At 45.2% G+C, this 27,854-nt stretch overlaps 1 protein-coding gene across 1 annotated transcript; it reads left to right on the top strand.

The window, feature by feature from the left end:
- Positions 1-27,413, top strand: MMP21 (matrix metallopeptidase 21). The gene is made up of 7 exons (XM_075842714.1): positions 1-156; positions 1,756-2,398; positions 5,193-5,332; positions 9,607-9,748; positions 22,891-23,148; positions 25,331-25,503; positions 27,114-27,413. The coding sequence occupies exons 1-7, from the start codon at positions 1-3 to the stop codon at positions 27,411-27,413; spliced, it is 1,812 nt and encodes a 603-aa protein (XP_075698829.1).
- Positions 27,414-27,854: the final 441 nt, after the last annotated feature.

The raw sequence follows: 27,854 nt of genomic DNA, 5'->3' as shown, positions 1-27,854 counted from the left end.
ATGAAGGCTGACATCCTCTTAATACTGTTCTTCCACTGTTCAATGGTGTCCAAATTCAGCAACTCCGAAAAACTTTTCCATAGGAGGGATCATTCGGATGTAGAGCCATCTAATCTCCAGCAAGCCGAGCTGGTCACAGACCTCGTCTCCGCACAGGTACGTTCCACTATTGTATCAAAGACAGGAATAGATGTTGTTTTAAGTATGAGACGGTCTATTCTAGGAAATGTCACCAATTATAAGGGAATGATAATGTCCACACAGATTACCGTTATGATTTATAGGATTTAGGGGTTTCTTATACTTTTCCTTTGGAATATTTTGTTTCTAATTATGTGGACACTAATGCAGTTTTATTTTTTTGGGGCGTAAACTTTTGATGATATCCATTTAAGAGCCTGTTCACATCAGCGTTGCTTTCCGTTGAAGGGTCCCGTCTGAGGTTTCCATCGGGGGAACCCCTCAATGGAAAGGCAACGCTATTGATTCCGTCAAAACAACGGAACCCTTTCACAACGGTGACAAACCATTAGCAAAGTTTCTGTTACCATTGAGATCAATGGTGATGCAAATGGAAGCTAAGCTTTCCGCTGAGGGGTTCCCCCGACGGAAGCCTCCAACGGAACCCCTCAATGGAAAGCAACACTGATCTGAACATAACCTTAGACTCCACATCCAGGGGTTTATTAGGGGTTCTTAATTCTTTAAATGACCCCGATCAGCTGTTTGTGGCAAGGGTCGTATAATGTATATCAGTGGCTTCCAACCTCTGGCTCCCCAGCTATTGCAAAACTAAGGCTGGGTTCACACTGAGTTTTTTGACGTGGAAGCTGCGTCGGAAAACGTGCCAAAAAACGGCTGAAAAGGACTCCAATTGATTTCAATGGGAGGCGGAGGCGGTTTTTTGCCCACAGCGCTCCATGGATACGGGGGCGAAAAACGCCACGAAAATCGTTGTACAGTCAGAGCAAAATCTGCAGATTTTCCTCCTGCAAAAAGCTCTATGTGAACACAGCCTAATACTCCCAGCATGCCCTGACAGTCTGCAGCTGTAGAACCACAAAATTGTACATATTTGCTACTTGTATACAGTAAAACCTCTGAGAGGATAACAAAAAATTGCATTGGAAAGTGGTCTTCTAGGTGTTCTAGATAAGGGAGAGGTCTTAAAGATGTGGTCTTCTGTAGAGGTTTTACTGTACATACGATAGAACTGTATGTCCGGGACTAAGAAGAATGAAAGAGTTTGTCCAGTTTAGTAAAAACCTCTTCATATGTCCCACTACAGAAATTTTGACAGAGGGGGACCCCTGTTTAAGATTTTAATCTCCTGGACAGTTACAACGAGCGTCTCTCTCTCTCTCTCTCTCTCTCTCTCTCTCTCTCTCTCTCTCTCTCTCTCTGGAGGACCTGTCCTGTCCTGCATTACACAGACAACCCATTGATATGAATGGATATTGTGTAATGCTCAATTTCCCCTGTGGTGGCGCTGGAGGGAAATTGAACCCTTACTGCCAGGTTTCCCTACAAATAACAGCTGATCGCCGGAGGTCCCAGCAGGAGGACACGTTGTGATCAGCTTCTTGTCAAGGGACCCTTCTACCAAGTTGGGATTGTCTAAAGTGGAGAAATCCTTTAAAGAAATAAGTGTTTATAGTCCTGTCCATTTTGTGACTCCTTAAACTTTTTGAATGATGTCAATAATGTTTTCAAGATTCTCCAGTGTTTTTATATTTTCTTTTTAAATGTTTTTAGCTATATTTGTCAAAATATGGTTGGACAGAGCCTGTAATGTGGGAAGACACTATCACTAATGATAACGAACCTCTGCAAGACGACCATCCAATGCTAGAGGCGATAGGAAACTCAGGAAAAATGTCAGCAGAGTGGACAAAAAGTTCTCACCTCATTGAAGCACTGAAAAAATTTCAAAAGTTAAACAACTTGCCAGTTACTGGAAGATTAGATGATGCCACCATTAATGCCATGAACAAGCCAAGATGTGGGGTACCTGATAAGCAGGTATTAAAAATGATACAGGATAAGCCAAATGTGACCGAAACCACAAACATAACCAACTCGGCTAAGAACGTCACAAACCAGGGTGATGGGTCTCCAAAGAAACGTTCCAAGAGGTTCCTGGACCAATTAATGTTCTCTATCAAATACCAAAAAGAGCAGGAAGCCTCTCCGAATGCTGGAGGCAAAGTATTCGGCAAAAAACTCCTGAAATGGCGAATGATCGGCGAAGGATACAGCAATCAGCTGTCTATAAGTGAGCAGAGATACATCTTTAGATTTGCCTTCCGTATGTGGAGCGAGGTTATGCCGTTGGACTTTGAAGAAGACCATACATCGCCTTTATCACAAGTTGATATCAAGCTGGGCTTTGGACGAGGTAGGTGCCGGTTTTTGGTCCCTTCTGGATAAAATTTCACGTCAAATGCAATTGTTGCTTTTTTTATATAGCATTGCTGTGTTCTTCTATTGTACTATACTTTCTACTAACTTTTTCTAAGGTCACTTCAAGAATGTAATATATATTTATGAGCCAGTGGTATAACTACCACCCTAGACGTTATAGGAGCTGCTGATGGGCTCATAACTCAAATGCCTAAAATGGCACAAAAAGATTCAACGTGCAACTTGGCCGGATTATATCATGGATAAAAGGACCATAGCTGCAGGTTATCCAGCCTCCAAGACCCTATCCCCCCACATGAGGCCTGCTTTCAACTCCTACCTAAAGGGTGGTCTTTAATTCACATCATAAGGCCGGCTGCGTTATTATTTAGGCACTGTAAGGGTCCTTTTACACCGGCCAATTTTGGCCGTGACAACGGGCAAAACAGCTTGTTGTTCGGCGCTCGTTTGCTTCTTTCACATGGACCTATGATCATAAATGTGTGGGGACGAGCACTCGTTACTCCGATCGCTGCCCATGCATTTCCATCATGTCGGCAGCGCGTCTCCCTGTTTACACTGGGAGATGTGCTGCCGACTACGAAAATATTTTCTGCTGCATGAACGATACGATCAGCCGATGAACAAGTGTTTGCCCGTTCATTGGCTGATCGTTGCCTTGTTTACATAGGTCAATGATCAGGAACGAGCCATCATATGAACGCTCGTTTGCCCGATCATTGGCTGTGTAAAAGTCCCTTAAACCACTATTATTTTGGCATTGCATGTCACTGTTATGTGTGCCACTATCATAAGAAGAGTTTAAGTGGGCATTGTATGGCATTGTTATTTAGTACTTTTGTTAGATAACTATTTAGAGCAGTAAGGCCCCATGCACACGACCGTGTTTTCATCCATCCGTAAATGCACATCCATAGTCATGCGCAACTTATCCGCATATACGGAACTGAATCCGAAAATACGGTCCGTAATGCCTCCGTATATACGGATCCGCAAAATGAAGAAGAAAACCACAAATGACATGCAACATCTGCAATCCTGGCGTCACCTAGCAACGCTTCCGTAATTACGGTCGGCTACAGGTGCACATCCGTAGCCATCCGTAACTACTGAAGCACCCATAGTCTTCTATGGGGAGTCCGTGCCGTAATTACGGACAAGAAAAGGACATGTTCTATATTTTACAGATTGTTTCTATAGAACGGACACCAATCCGTAAAAATACAGAAAGGTGTCCATAGCCCATAGAAATGAATGGGTCCGTAATTACGGATGACAAATACGGTCGTGTGCATGGGGCCTAAAGCATATATATTTGGGCAGTATTGCTCTCTTTTTTCAAGAAACGTGAGACTTCCCATCCCACTTCCATATTTTGCCCAGACCTTGATCCGGCAGTGGACAATATGGCTGCCTAAACGCAAGTGAAAATTTAAAGGGTTTTTCTCATATTTGACATTGGCATGTCAGTACAATCAGACTGGTATGAAGTGGCAGCTGAGTCCACCGATGATCCCAAAAATGAGAAAATCCAAGTCCTCGAAAATCCAAGTCCCATTGTTACCTGGTCCTCTCCACTGAGATCGAATAAAGTAGGGGAAACCACATCAAAGCCCTTTAAATTCACTGTAGCGCATATAGGTCCTGCAGTTACTATATACAAAATACGATCATTTGGAAGTTTTAGAGAATCTACGTCACAAGCTGAGCCCTAAGATCTTGACGGCACAGCAGATATGACTGTATGTGCAATCAGCAGAAGAAGAGAATACGTAACCTTAGCCATAAAAGAAACCATAACGACGATGTTCTTCATTAGTGTTTCAGTCTCGTAAAATTCTTTATTTGTTTCAAATCTTAACTACTGAGAGTTGATGCTACCGAGACAGGGCAAAATTATCAAATTGTTTAATATGCAAATGTTTCGTAATTATAGTTTTGCTATGATTTATTATGGATATAATGAACATTAGTCAGTGAAAACGGTAGCTCTTTTTCCCAATGCAAACGATGAGAAACCTGCTTCATCTTTCCTGCGGGGGCGCTGCAGGGAAATTGAACACTTGCAACCCAGATCACAGCGGATTGCTGAGAGTCCCAGGCACTGGAGATCATGCGATCAGCTTATTTTTGGGGCACCCTTCTTAAAAAAAAAAAAAAGGGATTGGCAAAATCGAACTGCACCTTTCTTAATGATTGGGATTTACAGTCGGATCAGTGAAAAAAATGATGTCTAAGGGCTCTTTTAGTCACAAACGATTTCCTTTTGTCTTCTGTAGAATGCATTTGTTGCTACCTTACTAACAAAGGTGGAATCATGTAGAGTATTATTTACCTTTTTATCCTGTTGCTCATTTAGCGCTGACATATCCCGCAGCGCGGTACAGAGATTGTCACCATTTACATTAGTCCCCGTCCCCATTGGAGCTCGCAATCTTTCTTCGATATACAAAAAGACCCATTTCAGTATGTAATTTTGGAGTGTGGGAGAATATATACTGTGAAAATAAATATATGTATATGTGTGTGTGTGTGTGTGTGTGTGTGTGTGTGTGTGTGTGTGTGTGTGTGTGTGTAAATATATATATTTGTATATATACTGTGAAAATAAATGTGTGTGTGTGTGTGTGTGTGTGTGTGTGTGTATGTATTTATATATATACTGTGAAAATAAATATCTAAATATGTGTGTGTGTGTGTGTGTATATATTTCACTTATGGTGTAGAAACCTCAGATACCACCTTTTAACTACTTTTCTCATCCACAGGGCGGCACTTAGGATGTTCCAGAGCATTTGACGGGTCGGGTCAGGAGTTTGCACATGCTTGGTTTTTGGGAGACATACATTTTGATGATGACGAACATTTTACCGCCCCGAGCAGTGATAATGGGATCAGTCTACTGAAAGTAAGTGATGTCTTCAAGAATTCACCTTAAAGAGGAGCTCTCCTGACAGATCTGTTTTAGTAAATACTTGTATTCTCCAGGAAATAATAATTATGAAGAGTCTTTTCTTAGAACTCGACATTCCTCTGTTACTCCTCCTGGAAATGTATGACTAAATTAAATATTGAGTAGGCTTTTAATCAAACTTAGATCCACTGCTACTGCTGCTATTCTCCGACCCCCACATCTGAGCTGAGTGGTGGAACATCAAGAGAGAGAAGAGGATTGGAAACTTCAAATAGCGCTGATCCTGGAGGTGCAAAATGCAAAATGACCCGGTTATAAAACTAGTTAAATTTTTTATTTTGTCTGGTACAATGCGTTTCAATGATGAACTGGAGTCTTCATCAGGTACAATTCAAAAAATCAAATGTAGTGTTTCGAATTTATATCCCATTAATTAAAGGGGTACTCCGCTTTGGTCAATCCCTACTTGTTGGAAGTGTCACTGGATAGTGTTCCGCTGCTGAGACGCCCAGCGATCAGCTGTAATCTTCGGGAAACCAGGCAGTATGGGATAAATTTTTCTATAGCGCCACCACAGGAGAAATTAAGCATTACACCTTGTCCGTTACCTTCCTGAAGAATTAGGAAGGAATTGTTAAGATTGGCGTTTTATACTTTAGTCATAATATAAAGAAAGTTGGAATAAAATGTGCCTGATTTATTAAGAGGCGCACACCTTCTAATAAATTAGGTGCATCTCTGGCTGTCCATGCACCAGAAAGTAGAATCTATGCCAGACTTTACGCCAGTCTGTCGCCTACTTCCTCTAAGCTTCGCCCACTTTTCAGAAAACTGCAGAAATGGCACAAAAGTCAATGTTTTTAACGCAAATTGTCACGTTTGTGACTCGTTACAGTTTGTCTATTACAACTTTTCTTGTAATGATCCCAGCACCTGTGTGTCTATCACATGACCATGTAATGATCCCAGCACCTGTGTCCATCACATGACCATGTAATGAGCCCTGCACCTGTGTAACGATCCCAGCACCTGTGTCCATCACATGACTATGAAGGAATAAAAGCAAAAAACGGGTGTCTTCCATGCGCTACCGATCGGGGTGATCATCCATAATACGTACAATCCAATTTCCTCAAGGATAAAGATGTAATTGGTGGTAAAAAGGATTTAATGGTATGAATATAAAACACTACAGTAGACTGTTTAGCAGCGAACTGTTTCGAAACCGGACCGGTTTCTTCCTCAGGTAGCATACAATTGAGTGGATGGGTGGGGTGTCGGTCAAATAACCGAATGAAAGGTCAGTTTAGGGCAAGAACTACCGGGTCAGGTACACAGGTTAAAAAAAACTAGAATTACGTATCAAACATATAATTATACAGATAGTTACAAACGATTAAAATGGAATAAAAAAATATATATATATATGTATTAATTAAAACATTAAAACTTAATTGACTTGCATATATTATAATCGACTTGCATATATTTGCATATATTAATTAAATTTTCTTGCCCTAAACTGACCTTTCATTCGGTTATTTAACCGACACCCCACCCATCCACCACCAATTACATCTTTATCCTTGAGGAAATTGGATTGTACGTATTATGGATGATCACCCCGATCGGTAGCGCATGGAAGACACCCGTTTTTTGCTTTTATTCCTTCATATCCACATTGAGACTTCTCAGCCTAAGTTCTCAAACCGGGTCCTGTGCTGCAACCCGATCCTGCTACCAATATACCGTGGAGGCTACCTATTTGGATTCTGCTATACTGGATGTTATGCTCCCAGCATAACCGCACCAGGTGAGCACCACTAGCACCTTGTTCACACGTGCAAATCACAGTGTCATGCACTATTGTGCGCTTTGTTGTTTTTTTTCTATCTTTTTCCATCACATGACCATGTAACGATCCCAGAACCTGTGTCCATCACATGACCATGTAACGATCCCAGCACCTGTGTCCATCACATGACCATGTTAGGGCATGACCACACGTGGCGGATTTCCTCCGCAACTGTCCGCATCAATGCCGCACAGAATCTGCGTTGCAGATTCTGCTGCGGATCTGCACAAAATGTGCAGTACATTGATGCGGACTAGCTGCTGCGGACTGCGGGAAAAGTGCTTCCCTTCTCCCTATCAGTGCAGGATAGAGAGAAGGGACAGCACTTTCCCTAGTGAAAGTAAACGATTTTCATACTTACCGGCCGTTGTCTTGGTGACGCGTCCCTCTTTCGGCATCCAGCCCGACCTCCCTGGATGACGCGCCAGTCCATGTGACCGCTGCAGCCTGTGCTTGGCCTGTGATTGGCTGCAGCCGTCACTTAGACTGAAACGTCATCCTGGGAGGCCGGACTGGAGACAGACGCAGGGAGTTCTCGGTAAGTATGAACTTATCTATTTTTTTACAGATACATGTATATTGAGATCGGTAGTCACTGTCCCGGGTGCAGAAACAGTTACTGCCGATCGCTTAACTCTTTCAGCACCCTGGACAGTGACTATTTACAGACGTCTCCTAGCAACGCTCCCGTCATTACGGGAGCCCCATTGACTTCCTCAGTCTGGCTGTAGACCTAGAAATACATAGGTCCAGCCAGAATGAAGAAATGTCATGGTAGTAAAACGAATACGCTCCGCAGCACACATAAGATCTGCGGACTTCATTGCGGAATTTTGACTCTCCATTGAAGTCAATGGAGAAATTCCGCCATGAGTCCGCCACTGCTCCGCAACAGACAGAGCATGCTGCGGACACCAAATTCCGCTCCGCAGCCTATGCTCCGCAGCGGAATTTTACGCCTAGTCTAAACGAACACTGCTAAATTAAAGTGTAAGTCAATGGACAAACGGCACCGCTGCGGATTAACGCTGCGGAGTGTCCGCAGCGGAATTTCAGTGAAATTCCGCCACGTGTGAACCCGCCCTAACGATCCCAGCACCTGTGTCCATCACATGACCATGTAACGATCCCAGCACCTGTGTCCATCACATGACCATGTAACGGTCCCAGCACCTGTGTGTCCATCACATGACCATGTAACGATCCCAGCACCTGTGTGTCCATCACATGACCATGTAATGATCCCAGCACCTGTGTGTCCATCACATGACCATGTAATGAGCCCTGCACCTGTGTAACGATCCGTGCACCTGTGTGTCCATCACATGACCATGTAACGAGCCTTGCACCTGTATCCATCACATGACCATGTAACGAGCCCTGCACCTGTATGTCCATCACATGACCGTGGACAGAATTTTATCCACTGTAAGTAAACACTGAATGTTCCTACTGAAGAACAATAAGCAGAGATCTTGAAAACCGTGGGAAATTAATACAGAAACTATATTAAAAATTGTATAACTATTAAACAAAGGACATTAAATTGCTGAAACTGGACAACCCTTTTAAAACGCATTGCAGCAGACAAAATGAAAGATTGAACTAGTTATATCATCGTGTCGTTTTGCATTCTGCACCAAATCCTCTTCTCTCTTTTATGCTATCGTGCTCACCGAATGTATCTGCACCCCTTTGCCAGATGAAGTTTTTGACTTGGCATTGAAACACATCCGCAGTAAGGCAAATTGTGGTGGTTTTTCGGCTGGAATGTCCGCTATGTCTGCTAATCTATTCTTACCCGTAGCCATGGCGACGCATCCCTCTGACCTCCCGCAGTCCTGCCTCCTGGGATGGCGTTTTATCCCATGTGACCGCTGCAGCCTGTGATTGGCTGCAGCAGTCACATGGGATGAAACGTCATCCCTGGAGGCTGGGCCAGACGTAGGAGCAGAGAGATCTGGGTAAGTATGAGATTTTTTTTTTATGCCTTGCGATCTTTGTGGTGGAATCGCAACTTTTCTGCCGTAAAAATCGCAACATCTGCTATTTGTCGCAAGTTTTACCTCCCCATCAAATTCAATGGGGAAAACCCGTAACTGAAAAGCAGCGATTACACAACATAAATTAACATGCTGCGGATTAAAAAGACGTAAAATCTGCATTATTTACACTACACGTGAACCCGGCCTAAAGATGTAATTTAGATTTCCGTTAACCAGATGACGCTCTCAGGACGATTATTTTTATTTTAATTTTCTACGTGTCCAGAGACGCGATAAGAAACGAGACAGCGCGGAGTAGAATCTGCTGCCCGGAGTCCGTCACATGTATCAATACACTAATTAAACCTGCCCTCGTATCCACCTTAACAAGGAAACCGCGCTGATTGCTTCCTTCTTCCAATTAATAGGTTGCCGTTCATGAAATCGGCCATGTTCTTGGACTATCTCATATCCACAGGACTGGATCGATAATGCAGCCCAATTACATCCCCCAGGAATCAGGTTTTGAATTGGACTGGTCTGACAGGAAAGCAATACAGAACCTGTACGGTAAGAGTTGGCGGACGCTGATTATTTCTCACACATTTGCGGTGGCTGAAGCTCGTCCAGACCCCACTGTGCTTGGAACTTTTCCCAGAAACCTCAGCCTTCTCCTCCAGCAAAAGGCAGGGACGCTGGTGGGGATAATCCGATTAGACAGGAACATGGAAGTGACACAAAGTCAAACTGGCTGCGCATCTGTTTCTGGGAAAGCTGGGTGAAAAGCATTATAGTTAGACATTACAGCTCCCATAGGGGTTGTCATTCAGATTTTCTAGACTCCAGAATGGGATATGTGACTAGTTCTACATCTATTGATTCTGTATCGTCCCATATCCGGGGGGGGGGGGGCGGGGGTTGGTAGTATGGAGTGGAGGATTGTGGAAGCTGGGTGGCGGTGCTTTGCTGGAGCTGTGTTGGCGGTGATATTGGATGTTGATCAGTTTCCCTAGAAACAGCTTGTTAGATTTTTTTTTTTACTAACTTGACAGAAGGGGAACGAACCAGGGAATTATATACTGGCAAATTTGGGATTGTAGAGGAAATACACCTGGGAAAAAAGAAATAAAACAAATTTAATTTAAATTAAAAAAATAAATATATATATATACTAGTCCTCAATGAATTAGAATATCATCAAAAAAATTTAATTTATTTCAGTAATTCAATTCAAAAAGTGAAACTCATATATTCTATACATTCATTATACACCGAGCACAGAGTGATCTATTTCCAGCATTTTTTTCTCTTAATGTTGAGGATTATGGTAACAGTTAATGAAAACCCAAATTTAGTGTCTCAGAAAATGAGAATATTATATAAGCCCAATTTCAAAAAAGATTTTTAATACCGGAATATTGGCCTACTGAAAAGTATGTCCAGTATCTGCCCTCAATACTTGGTCGGGGCTCCGACTCTGCATGAATTACTGCATCAATGCGGCGTGGCATGGAGGCGATCAGCCTGTGGCACTGCTGAGGTGTTATCAATGCGGCGTGGCATGGAGGCGATCAGCCTGTGGCACTGCTGAGGTGTTATCAATGCGGCGTGGCATGGAGGGGATCAGCTTGTGGCACTGCTGAGGTGTTATCAATGCGGCGTGGCATGGAGGTGATCAGCCTGTGGCACTGCTGAGATGTTATCAATGCGGCGTGGCATGGAGGCGATCAGCCGGTGGCACTGCTGAGGTGTTATCAATGCGGCTTGGCATGGAGGCGATCAGCCTGTGGCACTGCTGAGGTGTTATCAATGTGGCGTGGCATGGAGGCGATCAGCCTGTGGCACTGCTGAGGTGTTATCAATGTGGCGTGGCATGGAGGCGATCAGCCTGTGGCACTGCTGAGGTGTTATCAATGCGGCGTGGCATGGGGGTGATCAGCTTGTGGCGCTGCTGAGGTGTTATCAATGCAGCGTGGCATGGAGGCGATCAGCCTGTGGCACTGCTGAGGTGTTTTCAATGCGGCGTGGCATGGAGGCGATCAGCCTGTGGCACTGCTGAGGTGTTATCAATGCAGCGTGGCATGGAGGCGATCAGCCGGTAACACTGCTGAGGTGTTATCAATGCGGCTTGGCATGGAGGCGATCAGCCTGTGGCACTGCTGAGGTGTTATCAATGCGGCGTGGCATGGAGGCGATCAGCTTGTGGCGCTGCTGAGGTGTTATCAATGCGGCGTGGCATGGAGATCAGCCTGTGGCACTGCTGAGGTGTTATCAATATGGCGTGGCATGGAGGTGATCAGCCTGTGGCACTGCTGAGGTGTTATGGAAGCCCAGGTTGCTTTGATATCGGCCTTCATCTCGTCTGCATTGTTGGGTCTGGTGTCTCATTTTCCTCTTGACAATACCCTATAGATTCCCTATGAGGTTTAGGTCGGTCGCGTTTGCTGGCCAATCAAGCGCAGTGATACTGTGGTTATTACAACAGGTATTGGTACTTTTGGCAGTGTGGGCAGGTGCCAAGTCCTGCTGGAAAATTAAATCCGCATCTCCATAAAACTGTCAGCAGAGGGAACCATGAAGTGTTGGGAAATGTCCTGCTAGACGCTGCGCTGACTCTGAACTTGATATAACACAGTGGACCAACACTGCTGCTCAGTGTCCACAGTCCTGTTTTCAGATGAAAGTAAATTTAGCTTTTCATTTGGAAATCTCGGTCCCAGAGTCTGGAGGTAGAGTGGAGAGGCGTCATTCCAAGTGTCTTGCGGTCCAGTGTGAAGTTTCCAGTCAGTGATGGTTTGGGGGCCGTGTCATCTGCTGGTGTTGGTCCACTGTGTTATATCAAGTCCAATGAACTAAGAGGAGTAGCAAGTTACCATCCTCCGTATTATATGGCAGGGAACATAGTGCAGCATCAATACCAGACGCAGGGTGCAAATTTTCCTCAACAAATGGCTGTAATTACATGTGGACTGCAGCAATCTCTTATATTTGTAGCATGAGAAATTCAAAGACCATTATTCGCGCCCATTTTTGTGGCCATCAGCCCCTTAGGGACCTCCTATAGCCTCATTATTTCTTTAATATCTGGCCCATTGATATAAACATGATGGCTGGAGGGTGGCCAGCTTGCTTTTTTCCTTATATAGCTTTGCTTACTTACTACCTTTCCCTTTACGTACTCTCAGTAGCGATATTAACACGTATTTCCGGTTATTTATTCTCAAGTAGTGATTCATATTTTTTTTCACAAACAAGATTGATCGACATGGAGAGTGGCAGAGAGTACAGGAAATGTAATGTATACATATATGCAGATGTGTGACGGGGTGACCGAGATAAAATGGAACAGCAGCTCTGGAGCACAAAATGCTGCTCCAATAAGACGTCTTCGCTGGACTTTACTCCACTCAGGGAAAATTTTGTCCAGGTCATGTGATGATCACACAGGTGTATGGCTCGTTACAGTCCAGTTATCAGAGCTGTGTCTTGTAACGAGCTGCGCACCTGTGTAATTATTACATGACCAGGGCCGGTTTTGAAGGTTCCTATTCAATGACCGCAAACAGAGATCTTAAAAAACATGGAGAAGTAATAATACACAAAGGCTTACATTTATCGATGTATGGGCGCATTTTACTACAAAATAGCGTCTCATCATCTTTGTGATATTTATTAACCATTTGCGCCATACAGTTTGGAAAAGTGGGAGTGGCTTACTCCGTAAAGGGGTTTTCAGACTTTGTAAAAAAATTTGGCCAAGGGGGGATGGGATATAACAAAAACAAAAGAGGCATTCCAGTGTTCCGCCACATGACTGGAGTGATAACATGCCCGTATACCCACGTCATTACTGCAGCCAATCAGTGGCCTTAGTTGGTTATGTATGGCGCGGGACCACGGAGGCCACTGATTGAATTAGCTTTGGAATGCCCCTATAAAATTTTCATCCGGAGGATTTTGAACGTCTCTTTCTTGCTGGCATGTTTCCTCCACTATATTGTTTACTAAAATTGATTGTTAAGCACTTCTGTCAGGCGGCCTAACGGGTGGCTGCGTGTTGAGACGAGAGCCGTGAACTGTGCACCAGTAAATTAGGACACTTTGTGTCTAGGATGTTCTATCGTCTACGTGTGACATTTTCATTTCTAGCCTCCGGAGCAATGAAATCTTTTTTAAATATCTCTTAACCCAGAGAGTGAGAAATCCCACTGTCTCCGTGCCAAACTACCATGTGAACAGCGCTGATAATGTCCCTGCTGCAGGACTCGTCTCAACTTCCTACTATCTCTAGGTAATAGCTTTTTCATAGAGCTATCTATCTATCTATCTATCTATCTATCTATCTATCTATCTATCTATCTATCTATCTATCTATCTATCTATCTATCTATCTATCTATCTATCTATCTTTCTATCTATCATCTATCTGTCTATCTATCTTATATCTATCTATCTCATATCTATCTATCTATCTATCTATCTATCTATCTATCTATCTATCTATCTATCTATCTATCTATCTATCTATCTATCTATCTATCTACAGTGAAGGAAATAAGTATTTGATCCCTTGCTGATTTTGTAAGTTTGCCCACTGTCAATGACATGAACAGTCTAGAATTTTTAGGCTAGGTTAATTTTACCAGTGAGAGATAGATTATATAAAAAAACAAAACAGAAAATCACATTGTCAAAATTATATATATTTATTTGCATTGTGCACAGAGAAATAAGTATTTGATCCCCTACCAACCATTAAGAGTTCAGCCTCCTCCAGACCAGTTACACGCTCCAAATCAACTTGGTGCCTGCATTATAGACAGCTCTTACATGGTCACCTGTATAAAAGACTCCTGTCCACAGACTCAATGAATCAGTTTGACTCTAACCCCTACAACATGGGCAAGACCAAAGAGCTTTCTAAGGATGTCAGGGACAAGATCATAGACCTGCACAAGGCTGGAATGGGCTACAAAACCATAAGTAAGACGCTGGGTGAGAAGGAGACAACTGTTGGTGCAATAGTAAGAAAATGGAAGACATACAAAATGACTGTCAATCGACATCGATCTGGGGCTCCTTGATCCTGAGGAAGGTGAGAGCTCAGCCGAAAACTACACGGGGGGAACTTGTTAATGATCTCAAGGCAGCTGGGACCACAGTCACCAAGAAAACCATTGGTAACACATTACGCCGTAATGGATTAAAATCCTGCAGTGCCCGCAAGTCCCCCCTGCTCAAGAAGGCACATGTACAGGCCCGTCTGAAGTTTGCAAATGAACATCTGGATGATTCTGAGAGTGATTGGGAGAAGGTGCTGTGGTCAGATGAGACTAAAATTGAGCTCTTTGACATTAACTCAACTTGCCGTGTTTGGAGGAAGAGAAATGCTGCCTATGACCAAAAGAACACCGTCCCCACTGTCAAGCATGGAGGTGGAAACATTATGTTTTGGGGGTGTTTCTCTGCTAAGGGCACAGGACTACTTCACCGCATCAATGGGAGAATGGATGGAGCCATGTACCGTCAAATCCTGAGTGACAACCTCCTTCCCTCCACCAGGACATTAAAAATAGCTTGTGGCTGGGTCTTCTAGCACGACAATGACCCGAAACATACAGCCAAGGCAACAAAGGAGTGGCTCAAAAAGAAGCACATTAAGGTCATGGAGTGGCCTAGCCAGTCTCCAGACCTTAATCCCATCGAAAACTTATGGAGGGAGCTGAAGATCTGAGTTGCCAAGCGACAGCCTCGAAATCTTAATGATTTACAGATGATCTGCAAAGAGGAGTGGGCCAAAATTCCATCTAACATGTGTGCAAACCTCATCATCAACTACAAAAAACGTCTGACTGCTGTGCTTTCCAACAAGGATTTTGCCACCAAGTATTAAGTCTTGTTTGCCAAAGGGATCAAATACTTATTTCTCTGTGCACAATGCAAATAAATATATATAATTTTGACAATCTGATTTTCAGTTTTTTTTTTTTTTATACAATCTATCTCTCACTGGTAAAATTAACCTAGCCTAAAAATTCTAGACTGTTCATGTCTTTGACAGTGGGCAAACTTACAAAATCAGCAAGGGATCAAATACTTGTTTCCTTCACTGTATCTATCATATCTATCGTTCTCTCCAAAAATAAGTAAAAAATAAGTTTGAACTTTATTAGCCTACGTGCAACGTTTCAGTCCTTGTGTTCAGGGCCTTTTCTCAAGGCTTGAGAAGGGTCCTGGACCCAATGGCTGAAATGTTGCAAGTAGGCTAATAAAGTTGAAACTTAATTTTTTTTTTTTTTTTTTTTGTAGCGCTTCCTATTTTCTTACTATTGTATACCTAAGGCTTGCAGGCTACAAGTCGTGGGCTCAGCACCCAATATTGACTATTAATATTTGGCACTGCTCTGATTTCCTTTATTCATATCTATCTATCTATCTATCTATCTATCTATCTATCTCTCCATCTATCTATCTCTCCATCTATCTATCTCTCCATCTATCTATCTCTCCATCTATCTATCTCTCCATCTATCTATCTCTCTTGTACCTATCGTTCTACGATCTATTTATCTCAGTGCAGGGGCGTAACTAGGAAAGACTGGGCCCCATAGCAAACTTTTGACTGGGGCCCCCCCTCCGCTGGGTATCATACAACCCCCCCCCCCTGTAGATAGTGTCTCCCTATAGATAGCACCATACACAGCCCCCTGTAGATAACGTCTTACAGCCCCAATCCCCCCTGTAGATAATGCCATACGGAGTCCCCCCTGTAGATAACGCCATACAGACCCCCCTGTAGATAAGGCCATACAGAGTCCCCCCTCTAGATAAGGCCATACAGAGTCCCCCCTCTAGATAAGGCCATACAGACCCCCCTGTAGATGACGGCATACAGAGTCCCCCTGTAGATGACGGCATACAGAGTCCCCCCTGTAGATGACGCCATACAGAGTCCCCCCTGTAGATGACGCCATACAGAGTCCCCCCTGTAGATGACGCCATACAGAGTCCCCCCTGTAGATGACGGCATACAGAGTCCCCCCTGTAGATGACGGCATACAGAGTCCCCCCTGTAGATGACGGCATACAGAGTCCCCCCTGTAGATGACGGCATACAGAGTCCCCCCTGTAGATGACGCCATACAGAGTCCCCCCTGTAGATGACGCCATACAGAGTCCCCCCTGTAGATGACGCCATACAGAGTCCCCCCTGTAGATGACGCCATACAGAGTCCCCCCTGTAGATGACGGCATACAGAGTCCCCCCTGTAGATGACGGCATACAGAGTCCCCCCTGTAGATGACGGCATACAGAGTCCCCCCTGTAGATGACGGCATACAGAGTCCCCCCTGTAGATGACGGCATACAGAGTCCCCCCTGTAGATGACGCCATACAGAGTCCCCCCTGTAGATGACGCCATACAGAGTCCCCCCTGTAGATGACGCCATACAGAGTCCCCCCTGTAGATGACGCCATACAGAGTCCCCCCTGTAGATGACGCCATACAGAGTCCCCCCTGTAGATGACGCCATACAGAGTCCCCCCTGTAGATGACGCCATACAGAGTCCCCCCTGTAGATGACGCCATACAGAGTCCCCCCTGTAGATGACGCCATACAGAGTCCCCCCTGTAGATGACGCCATACAGAGTCCCCCCTGTAGATGACGCCATACAGAGTCCCCCCTGTAGATGACGCCATACAGAGTCCCCCCTGTAGATGACGCCATACAGAGTCCCCCCTGTAGATGACGCCATACAGAGTCCCCCCTGTAGATGACGCCATACAGAGTCCCCCCTGTAGATGACGCCATACAGAGTCCCCCCTGTAGATGACGCCATACAGAGTCCCCCCTGTAGATGACGCCATACAGAGTCCCCCCTGTAGATGACGCCATACAGAGTCCCCCCTGTAGATGACGCCATACAGAGTCCCCCCTGTAGATGACGCCATACAGAGTCCCCCCTGTAGATGACGCCATACAGAGTCCCCCCTGTAGATGACGCCATACAGAGTCCCCCCTGTAGATGACGCCATACAGAGTCCCCCCTGTAGATGACGCCATACAGAGTCCCCCCTGTAGATGACGCCATACAGAGTCCCCCCTGTAGATGACGCCATACAGAGTCCCCCCTGTAGATGACGCCATACAGAGTCCCCCCTGTAGATGACGCCATACAGAGTCCCCCCTGTAGATGACGCCATACAGAGTCCCCCCTGTAGATGACGCCATACAGAGTCCCCCCTGTAGATGACGCCATACAGAGTCCCCCCTGTAGATGACGCCATACAGAGTCCCCCCTGTAGATGACGCCATACAGAGTCCCCCCTGTAGATGACGCCATACAGAGTCCCCCCTGTAGATGACGCCATACAGAGTCCCCCCTGTAGATGACGCCATACAGAGTCCCCCCTGTAGATGACGCCATACAGAGTCCCCCCTGTAGATGACGCCATACAGAGTCCCCCCTGTAGATGACGCCATACAGAGTCCCCCCTGTAGATGACGCCATACAGAGTCCCCCCTGTAGATGACGCCATACAGAGTCCCCCCTGTAGATGACGCCATACAGAGTCCCCCCTGTAGATGACGCCATACAGAGTCCCCCCTGTAGATGACGCCATACAGAGTCCCCCCTGTAGATGACGCCATACAGAGTCCCCCCTGTAGATGACGCCATACAGAGTCCCCCCTGTAGATGACGCCATACAGAGTCCCCCCTGTAGATGACGCCATACAGAGTCCCCCCTGTAGATGACGCCATACAGAGTCCCCCCTGTAGATGACGCCATACAGAGTCCCCCCTGTAGATGACGCCATACAGAGTCCCCCCTGTAGATGACGCCATACAGAGTCCCCCCTGTAGATGACGCCATACAGAGTCCCCCCTGTAGATGACGCCATACAGAGTCCCCCCTGTAGATGACGCCATACAGAGTCCCCCCTGTAGATGACGCCATACAGAGTCCCCCCTGTAGATGACGCCATACAGAGTCCCCCCTGTAGATGACGCCATACAGAGTCCCCCCTGTAGATGACGCCATACAGAGTCCCCCCTGTAGATGACGCCATACAGAGTCCCCCCTGTAGATGACGCCATACAGAGTCCCCCCTGTAGATGACGCCATACAGAGTCCCCCCTGTAGATGACGCCATACAGAGTCCCCCCTGTAGATGACGCCATACAGAGTCCCCCCTGTAGATGACGCCATACAGAGTCCCCCCTGTAGATGACGCCATACAGAGTCCCCCCTGTAGATGACGCCATACAGAGTCCCCCCTGTAGATGACGCCATACAGAGTCCCCCCTGTAGATGACGCCATACAGAGTCCCCCCTGTAGATGACGCCATACAGAGTCCCCCCTGTAGATGACGCCATACAGAGTCCCCCCTGTAGATGACGCCATACAGAGTCCCCCCTGTAGATGACGCCATACAGAGTCCCCCCTGTAGATGACGCCATACAGAGTCCCCCCTGTAGATGACGCCATACAGAGTCCCCCCTGTAGATGACGCCATACAGAGTCCCCCCTGTAGATGACGCCATACAGAGTCCCCCCTGTAGATGACGCCATACAGAGTCCCCCCTGTAGATGACGCCATACAGAGTCCCCCCTGTAGATGACGCCATACAGAGTCCCCCCTGTAGATGACGCCATACAGAGTCCCCCCTGTAGATGACGCCATACAGAGTCCCCCCTGTAGATGACGCCATACAGAGTCCCCCCTGTAGATGACGCCATACAGAGTCCCCCCTGTAGATGACGCCATACAGAGTCCCCCCTGTAGATGACGCCATACAGAGTCCCCCCTGTAGATGACGCCATACAGAGTCCCCCCTGTAGATGACGCCATACAGAGTCCCCCCTGTAGATGACGCCATACAGAGTCCCCCCTGTAGATGACGCCATACAGAGTCCCCCCTGTAGATGACGCCATACAGAGTCCCCCCTGTAGATGACGCCATACAGAGTCCCCCCTGTAGATGACGCCATACAGAGTCCCCCCTGTAGATGACGCCATACAGAGTCCCCCCTGTAGATGACGCCATACAGAGTCCCCCCTGTAGATGACGCCATACAGAGTCCCCCCTGTAGATGACGCCATACAGAGTCCCCCCTGTAGATGACGCCATACAGAGTCCCCCCTGTAGATGACGCCATACAGAGTCCCCCCTGTAGATGACGCCATACAGAGTCCCCCCTGTAGATGACGCCATACAGAGTCCCCCCTGTAGATGACGCCATACAGAGTCCCCCCTGTAGATGACGCCATACAGAGTCCCCCCTGTAGATGACGCCATACAGAGTCCCCCCTGTAGATGACGCCATACAGAGTCCCCCCTGTAGATGACGCCATACAGAGTCCCCCCTGTAGATGACGCCATACAGAGTCCCCCCTGTAGATGACGCCATACAGAGTCCCCCCTGTAGATGACGCCATACAGAGTCCCCCCTGTAGATGACGCCATACAGCCCCCCCCCAAAAAAATGTGTGATTGATGGCAGCGATAAGGAGAACGGGGGACCGAAAGTCCCGCCAAGTTCTCCATGACAAACCTCGGACTTCCGGAGTCTGCGCAGTTCAATGAAAATGAAAGGAGCGCTGGTCACGCATGCGCACAAGCGCGAACGGTGCACAATTAATTTCTATGGAGCTGCAGACAGACCCCGGAAGTCCGAGGTCCGTCATGGAGAACTTCTGGGGACTTTCGGTCCGCCGTTCTTCTTATCGCTGGGCGTCCCAGCGATCACACATGTATCCCCTATCCTGTGGATAGGGGATGCATGTCTTTTGTAGGAACAACCCCATCAGTGGCGTCGCGCTGTAGCAGCCATAGCGGCTGCTAGCGGAGCCTCCGGCCATGGGTGGGCCCGTGCCGGCGGGTGGCACGGGCCCCCTCATGCTGCGGGCCCCGTACAACTCCCAGCCGCATTGTGTCTCTCTCTTTCTCTCTTTCTCTTTCTCTCTCTCCCTTTCTCTCTCTCCCTTTCTCTCTCTCTCTCTTTCTCTCTCTCCGGCACTGTTCCAGATGATCTGCTTTTGGCCCATCAGAAGAATTATACCACAAATTTGTTTTGTTGGGCACACTTCCTTGCGGCCGAAATACGTTCTGTCCATTACGGACGTAATGTGCTCGTGTGAATCCAGCCTTATATGTGAGCTGCCTTAATGCTTGGGGAGGACAAAGTGACGTGGGAACGTGGAGGAGGTGAGTGTTTAATTGGCTCTAATGTTGGCTCTTATGGAAGCACCATGGTTGTAAATAGACAAGAATAAGGAATACCTTTAGCCAATTAAACCATCAGAATGTTTCCAGCAGCAGGAGAAGAGTATGCTTACCGGGTGGGAGGCAGTGACCTGACCACTCATGTCATTATGTTCATTAGGACAGGGCTGACTGAATGTGTTAGTGGCAGTGTCAAGTGCAAAGGGGAATAGAGGAGGGCAAAAAAAAACGGGTGACACAGAATAGCAGGCTACCACAACAGTAGTGATATAAGGATCCCACCAAACTTGTATAGTAAGATATTGTAGCACTGGGAGAAGCAGCCATCGTGCTGCTTCTCTGCTACTGAGCTCATCAATGTGCGCCAGCCCTTACAACGATTGTGGGTAATGAGATCTATTTGAGCTACCTAGAGGTGGCGCTGCTGTGCTGTCTGCCCACATATATTGAGGTTGCGGTTTAACACAGCATGGCCATATAATTATTTAGGAGTCACAATAAGTCGCCAGTTTTTTTGCTGGAGTTTCCCTTTAATCACATGCATACAAATTATTTAGGAGTTTGCAAACCAAACTCATACAATCTATTCCTCCTGCGCTTGCTTGCTATGTTAATTCTATAGAAGATAATCCATAGTTTAAAAAAAAAAAAAAGCTACACTCAACTGTATGACCCCCGGCATGACGAACAGAGCCGCCTAATGGTGAAGAACACAGCAGCAACACATATCAAAACTGTTCGCAAGGGCTGAAGGTTTTTAGAGACTATTCTTTACAGCTTTGAATATGGCTATTGAAGTTTCTGTATTCTTTCTAAAAAGCGCTATTATTCGGCACAAAGCTTCCCCGTCACCTGCCGTGAATAGCCATAGAGCGCTGCAGATGCTGAAGTGAAGGAACCTGCCCTCCTGTTCTCATTCACCTCTTTCCTCTATTCCCCTCAGCACTTTGACATGGCTCCTGACACATGCAGAATGATATGAGTGGTCAGGTCACTGCCTACCACAAAGTCGGAACACTCCTCTCCTGCTGCTAGAGACATTTTGATCATTTGATGGAAATACAATGTGTCTTTATTCCTGTTCATTTCTAAGCAGGTGGCATATGGACTAAATGCATATGAAAAAACAAAAGCACTAGGCAGATGGCTTATAAACAATCCAGTGTATTTTTGCTACACTAAGGATCCTATGATGTGGCTACAGGATATGCCATAAATGTGATCGGTGGAGAGTGCGGATCCTCTATCCCCCATTCTGCGCGACCGCTACATCCAGACAGACTGACTAGAACATAGATGGGGAAAATGTGCCGCTCTTTCCAATAAAGTCTATGGGAGTTACGGACCCATCTCTGCACTGCCCATTTATAATGCCACAGTTCTCTTAGGGACGCCAACAGGGCCTTGGTGCAACTACAAATTTTGCATTTCCTAAGGCAACATCATTGTGGGATCCCTTAGTCTTGGTAAACTCTTTACAGCCGTTTATGGTTCCTAGAAACCTTTTTTTGCTGCAAGTTATTAAATAACTCTCCTACGTGGCGTGGGCGCTCCGCCATCTGCAAATGAGTCTCCTAGAGTTGTCAACGGCATTTCTAGTTTACCTTAAACATATAAGAACATCACTCTTGGATTGTAGCATAAAAAATACAAGCTACATAAAAACTGCTATATACAAATCGATGAGTATATGAATATAAAACAATGGTGCCACTTCTGATCTAAGTCTGGGGAAGTGAATGTGGAAGGAACAGCCCGGTTGGCACAAAGTTAATTTCTTCCCATATAAAAATTCATCCAGATTCATTTTCTTTTAAAATCAGTTCAATACACACAATAACAAAGAAACATAATCTCCGGGAGAGTAACCTTAATCAAAGTATCATGCATACAAATAAAAATATAAGAATCTAATAAAAGCCGCATGAAAATGCCAATAAAACCTGCAAGGTAATATCCCTGGCTGCAGGTAAGTAATAATGATGTAAATGCGGAGATATGGAGACGGCTGGAGGGCTGTAATTCACTGGAGAATAACATGGAGCATGGCATGAGGCAGCACAGACGTGACTGCAATTTAGTTATAAAAAGTAATCCCATTTAAAGGGGAAGCGTCCCCTGTGCCAAGATGATTTGTACCGATGACCTATTCTCACTCAGGTTGACTGCCTCTTCAGCGGAGACATTATATGGGGGCACTGTGACCGTATCCTACTAATTCCTTAGAATCTGTCTTTCTTGAAACTCTGCAAGGTGGCACCATGGTGGGGTTACTTCCCTATGGTGGGTGCAATGTATTATGTTTGAGTACTATGTGGCAGTTTGTGTCTGAGCACTACTGGCCTTGCTCTGTTTGGCATGGTCGCCAAAATGAGGGGTTGCCCGAAACTCAGGTCAGATGATCTCCGTGGCTTTATTCAGGGACTCAATGATCCATATGGAACATTTTCTTTAACCCGTGGTGCTTCTTATCTTACAGGGTCATGTGAAGGACCTTTTGACACCATATTTGATTTCGTGAGAAAGGAGAGAAACCAGTATGGAGAGATGGCGGTGCGGTACAACACCTACTTCTTCAGGAATGGCTGGTACTGGATGTACGAGAACAGGAATAATAGGACACGATATGGAGATCCCATTACTATTTCATCTGGTTGGCAAGGAATTCCTGTGGAGAACATTGACGCCTTTGTTCATGTATGGACCTGGACCAAGGATATCTACTACTTTTTCAAAGGTACAGAGATCAAGAGAAAGTTATACGTCATGTACTTGTATTATTACTGGTCTATTTAGTGACGTCCCGTTAGGAGAGAGAACATCAACCATAAGAGCTTACAAAACAATGGGAAACATGAGGTCGGGAGATATGTAAAGAAGGTAATGGTGGACTTGCGATGATTTTTGTTTGTATGTTGGTCTGGAGAGTTGAGTTTTAAGTTGCAATGAATAGATGGGAGAGTAGAAGGATTTCTCAAGGGAGTTCCAAAGGTGGCGAGTGGCACAAGAGAAGACCTGGAGGGTGAGAAGGTGAACACGTGATTAAAGGAGTTATCTCACCACTTTTTTTAAATATTCTGGGACGCCAATCATCTGGTCGCCTTGTGTCCGGCTTCTCTAAGCCCCCGTGATGAACGGTCATTTCCGGGAGAAGCTTTGTCTGCCTATTTATTCCCCTGCAATGGCTGCAGATAAATGGCCGTCCATGTAATTCATTGACACACTGGGTCCGTCAGAAAATAAGCCGCTCTGTAGGTTCTGGTTCATAGAGGGAGTCCCGAACCCCGACGTCTATAAATCCTAATAGTGCATATGGATAGAGATTGTCTTTATGAGACCATCTCCTTTAGGGGATTTACAGCTTTTAACATGAAAGGGTTATCACTGGTAATGATCATGATCAGCAGAATGAAGGGGCCATGAAGCTTGCTGGAGTGGCGCTCCATGTGGCGGTGTCTAGTACTGCATTCAATTGAATGGGTTTGAGTTGCAGTGCCAGACACATGGACTGCACTATGACATGTATACTGCTATGAAAGGGTCTCTGTGCCCCAGCGAGCACAATACCCATTTTGTACCACTATCCAGGGATCAGATTCCTCACCGATCACACAGCAATGTTAAAACCTAGAAAATCCTTTTAACTCCCCTCCACATTCTCCCAGGACTCCCCTCCATCTGGCTCTCTCCTACTTTCAAAACCAGCCACAAAACATACAATCAAACCACAAATCATAAAGCACCTCGTCATTCACTGCTCCATTACCTTCTTTACAACAGAGAACATACATTCCCCACCGGTGGCCTATCCTGAAGATTATTCATTTCCATCCAAGACAGTTTTGACTCCTGGTGGAGCTACAAATATTGTTTCTGCAGAATGTTCCAGGTCTTCCTCGATGATATGTTCGTAAATTCTGTGATTCCCCTTCATCCACCTTGTTGCTGGCCGTCTTCTTCCTTATCCCCTTCAACTCCTCGAAACAGATTATGTTTTCCAATGAGTTTCTTATAACATGTCCCAAATAAGACGAAGCTTCAGTCTGGTCTAATATTCTCTAGGTGGAAGGTTCGACTTGATTTTTATCAACGGTCTCCTCTATTCTCACACCTTCACCAGTACCAAATATTCAAGGGACATGCATTCTCTACCTCATCTATGATAATATATATTGTACTTTTAATAATTAGATTAGTCAGTGTGATTAGAGTAACTTTGTAATTGTTTTTTATTAAAAATTACTTTTACTTTTGGAGATACAGCTGCTCTGTATTCTCTATACAGAACAGCTGTATCGTTCGCCTTACAATGAATCCGTCAGTCCCGCGGACCTGACGGGTTCAGTGTCGAGTTCTGCGTGTCTGACACACAGGATCCACCTGTAATCTATCACATCTAAATTATGAACATAGATGTGATAGTTTACTGACCCTGCGTGTCAGAAACACACTGAACCCGTCAGGTTCGCGGGACTGACGGATTCAATGTAAAACGAACGATTCAGCTGTTCTGTATAGAGAATACAGAGCAGCTGTATCTCCAAAAGAAATATTATTTTTTTAATAAAAGCATTACAAAGTTACACTAATCACACTGACTAATCTAATTATATATAAAAAATAAAATAATAATGCCCTCAAAGTGTCCATAGCCTTTAATGACTATGTGGATAACACCTGTCCCCAGGAGGATCTTCTGGGACTAATGTTCCTTAGAAAAGGATGATTTACATTAAAATCTACATTAGCAGGCGAGGGACGTCAAGCGACAGCAGTGATGCGTGTGAATGAAAATTTTAATCCCCAATACATAGATAAGAAGAGATCTATTGGCAGACACATCATACAGAGGAGTTATGGGATCTGTCACCGCTGCTCTGGGGAATTCTGTGCAATTATTGTCTCTCCTGCATTAACAGGGACTGTGTACTGGAGGTACGATGGTGAAAATGACAAAGCCTTCTCTGAAGACACTCAAGGGATGTCCTACCCCAGACTCATTTCTCAAGGTTATCCTGGAATTCCCAGCCCAATCAATGCAGCGTACTTTGACAGGAGGACTCAGAGAATTTACTTCTTTAAAGACTCCCAGGTGAGAGGAAATAGTCAGTTCTCATTTCATGCTATAAAGTACCTCATCTAATGTACGAGTCTAGAACCTATAGAAATACAATGACCCTATTCATACATTGTTTTTCCATACGGCTTTATTCCAGAAACAACACCACACAGTGGTGGTGAGTGGTATTGCAGCTCAGACTTATTTATTTGAATGCTGCAATACCAAACACAGCCTATGGACAAGGGTGGTGCTGTTTTTGGAAAACTGCAACCCTGTTTTTTTTTAATCTCATACAACCCCTTTTAAACCTCATCCTATTAAAGGGAAGGTTCACCTTTAAACATCATCTGACATATCCGATATATCTTAGTGACGTTTTTGATGACGGTCTGAGCGCCGTGCCCCGTTGTCTTGTGACTCAAAGATCTTAGTCATTCACTGCAACAGGACTGCATGCAAATTACATTCCCATCGCAGTGAGTGGTAGATTGCCAATGACAAACTAGAAGATCTGAAGTCCAACAGACTCGGGGCTCAGAGACCGCGGCCTTTTCATTATATCAATGGGTGGTGGCGGTGGTTGGTTGTCACAGGGCACAGAGACCAGTTCGACATCGCAAAATGTTTAAAGGTGAACCTTCCCTTTAATTATTATTGCTTCCTATTGCAGGGGTGTGGCTGTGACAACTTTGCATTGTCATTAGAGATACACTTTTAAGTCATACCTATCTTGGACCAGTTACACAGATGTTGTATGGGGCACTGACTTATCAACATTTGAATCCCAAATTGTGAAAACTTTTAACCCCATCCTGTTCGATGTGACTTTCCATAGCTTTGTTTCCTCTTCTATCAGCCAAGTCAAGAGGTGGACTGTAGATGAATAGGTGACATCCAGGCAGATCAGTGGGGCATCTCCTTACACTTAGGCCTCACTCACACGAGCGTGGCGTTTCTGCGCACGCACAAACGCGGCGGTTTGTGTGCGCAAAAAACACTTAACAGCTCCATGTGGCAGCAGCATATGATGCGCGGCTGCGTGCTTTTCGCGCAGCCGCCATCATTATGACACTCCATTTGGATGTTTGTAAACAGAAAAGCACATGGTGCTTTTCTGTTTACATTCATCCTTTTGACAGCTGTTGCGCGAATCACGCAGTTCGCACGGAAGTGCTTCCGTGCGGCATGCATGGTTTTCCCGCACCCATTGACTTTTTAATAATGGGAAATGAGCAAATATTAAAGAAATTATTTACATCCGTATTTGTGATTTTAACGTTCAATTTAGCCAGTCAGATAAAGATCAGGTGAAAATGCAAACAGGACCTTTCATTGTATAAAACACCATATATAGTGACAATCCTGTAATCCGGCATCTAATAATCCACGGTCTGATATTTCGGCACTTGTGCAATATGATACAAGGAGGGGACTGAGCGGAGAGAAGCAATAGGAATTCCTTGATTTGAAAAAGTGATAACTGCAGGTTTGGAATGAAAGTGTTATTTTTGTTATTCTATTACAAGTGCGTTTCATCCTGAAAATGTGATAGTCCAGCGTCTGAGGTCCTAGTGATGCCGGATTAAAGGAATTTTACAGTTGTTTTTTGACAAATAATAAAGACCCCTCCTCATCCGCAGGTTTTTGCATTTGATGTAAACAGAGACCACGTGGTGCCAAATTTTCCGAAGAGAATTGTGGATGTTTTTCCTGCAGTTGGTCGAAACAACCACCCCAGGACTAATGTGGACGCCGCGTATTACTCCTACAGCTACAGGTCCCTTTTTCTATTTAAAGGAAAGCATTTCTGGAAAGTAGTCAGTGACCAAGACAGACAGACAAATCCTTCTCTGCCCCTCAACGGGTTGTTTCCCCAGCAGGCGATCTCAGAGCAGTGGTTTGATATATGTAATGTACACTCATCATTGTTAAAATTGTGACCCTCACAAAACCTTGGAACATCCATCTGCAGTGCAGCACTATTGACTTCCATGGGCATAGGCTGCAATACCACACATAACCTGTGGACACGTGTGGCACTGTTTTTGGAAGAAAGATGCCATGTTTTTCTAATCCTGGACAACCAGAAAAAGGTTCTGACACTTTTTAATATGCTTTATATTTCACATGCTCACTTTTAAAATCTCTGCTTGCTGTCAACAAGTAGAAACATTCAGAATCTTAAAAACCTGACCGAATTCTGCTCACACAGCTGCAGTTTCTTACAATGTTTCAGCGTAGCTAATCCTAGGGCTACACTAAGACTTTGTTGCACAAACGGAGTTGTGCAGCAGTGACGTCTACAGCGATGAATGGAGTTGCACTATTTATTCAACTTAAGGGTAAAGACACACCGGGCCGAAACGCAGCGTAAAAATACA

Source organism: Rhinoderma darwinii, chromosome 11 (genome assembly GCF_050947455.1).
Source record: "Rhinoderma darwinii isolate aRhiDar2 chromosome 11, aRhiDar2.hap1, whole genome shotgun sequence".
NCBI classification, from domain to species: domain Eukaryota; kingdom Metazoa; phylum Chordata; class Amphibia; order Anura; family Rhinodermatidae; genus Rhinoderma; species Rhinoderma darwinii.
Note: the sequence above shows the minus strand (reverse complement) of the source record. Positions and strands in the feature narration are given on the sequence as shown.

Bases quoted from the DNA above. Each gene is read 5' to 3' on its own strand.
- MMP21 (XM_075842714.1), top strand. From the start codon at position 1: ATGAAGGCTGACATCCTCTTAATACTGTTCTTCCACTGTTCAATGGTG. The intron at 9,749-22,890 runs GTAAGAGTTGGC...CTTATCTTACAG, and splicing joins AGCAATACAGAACCTGTACG to GGTCATGTGAAGGACCTTTT. The intron at 25,504-27,113 runs GTGAGAGGAAAT...CCTCATCCGCAG, and splicing joins ACTTCTTTAAAGACTCCCAG to GTTTTTGCATTTGATGTAAA.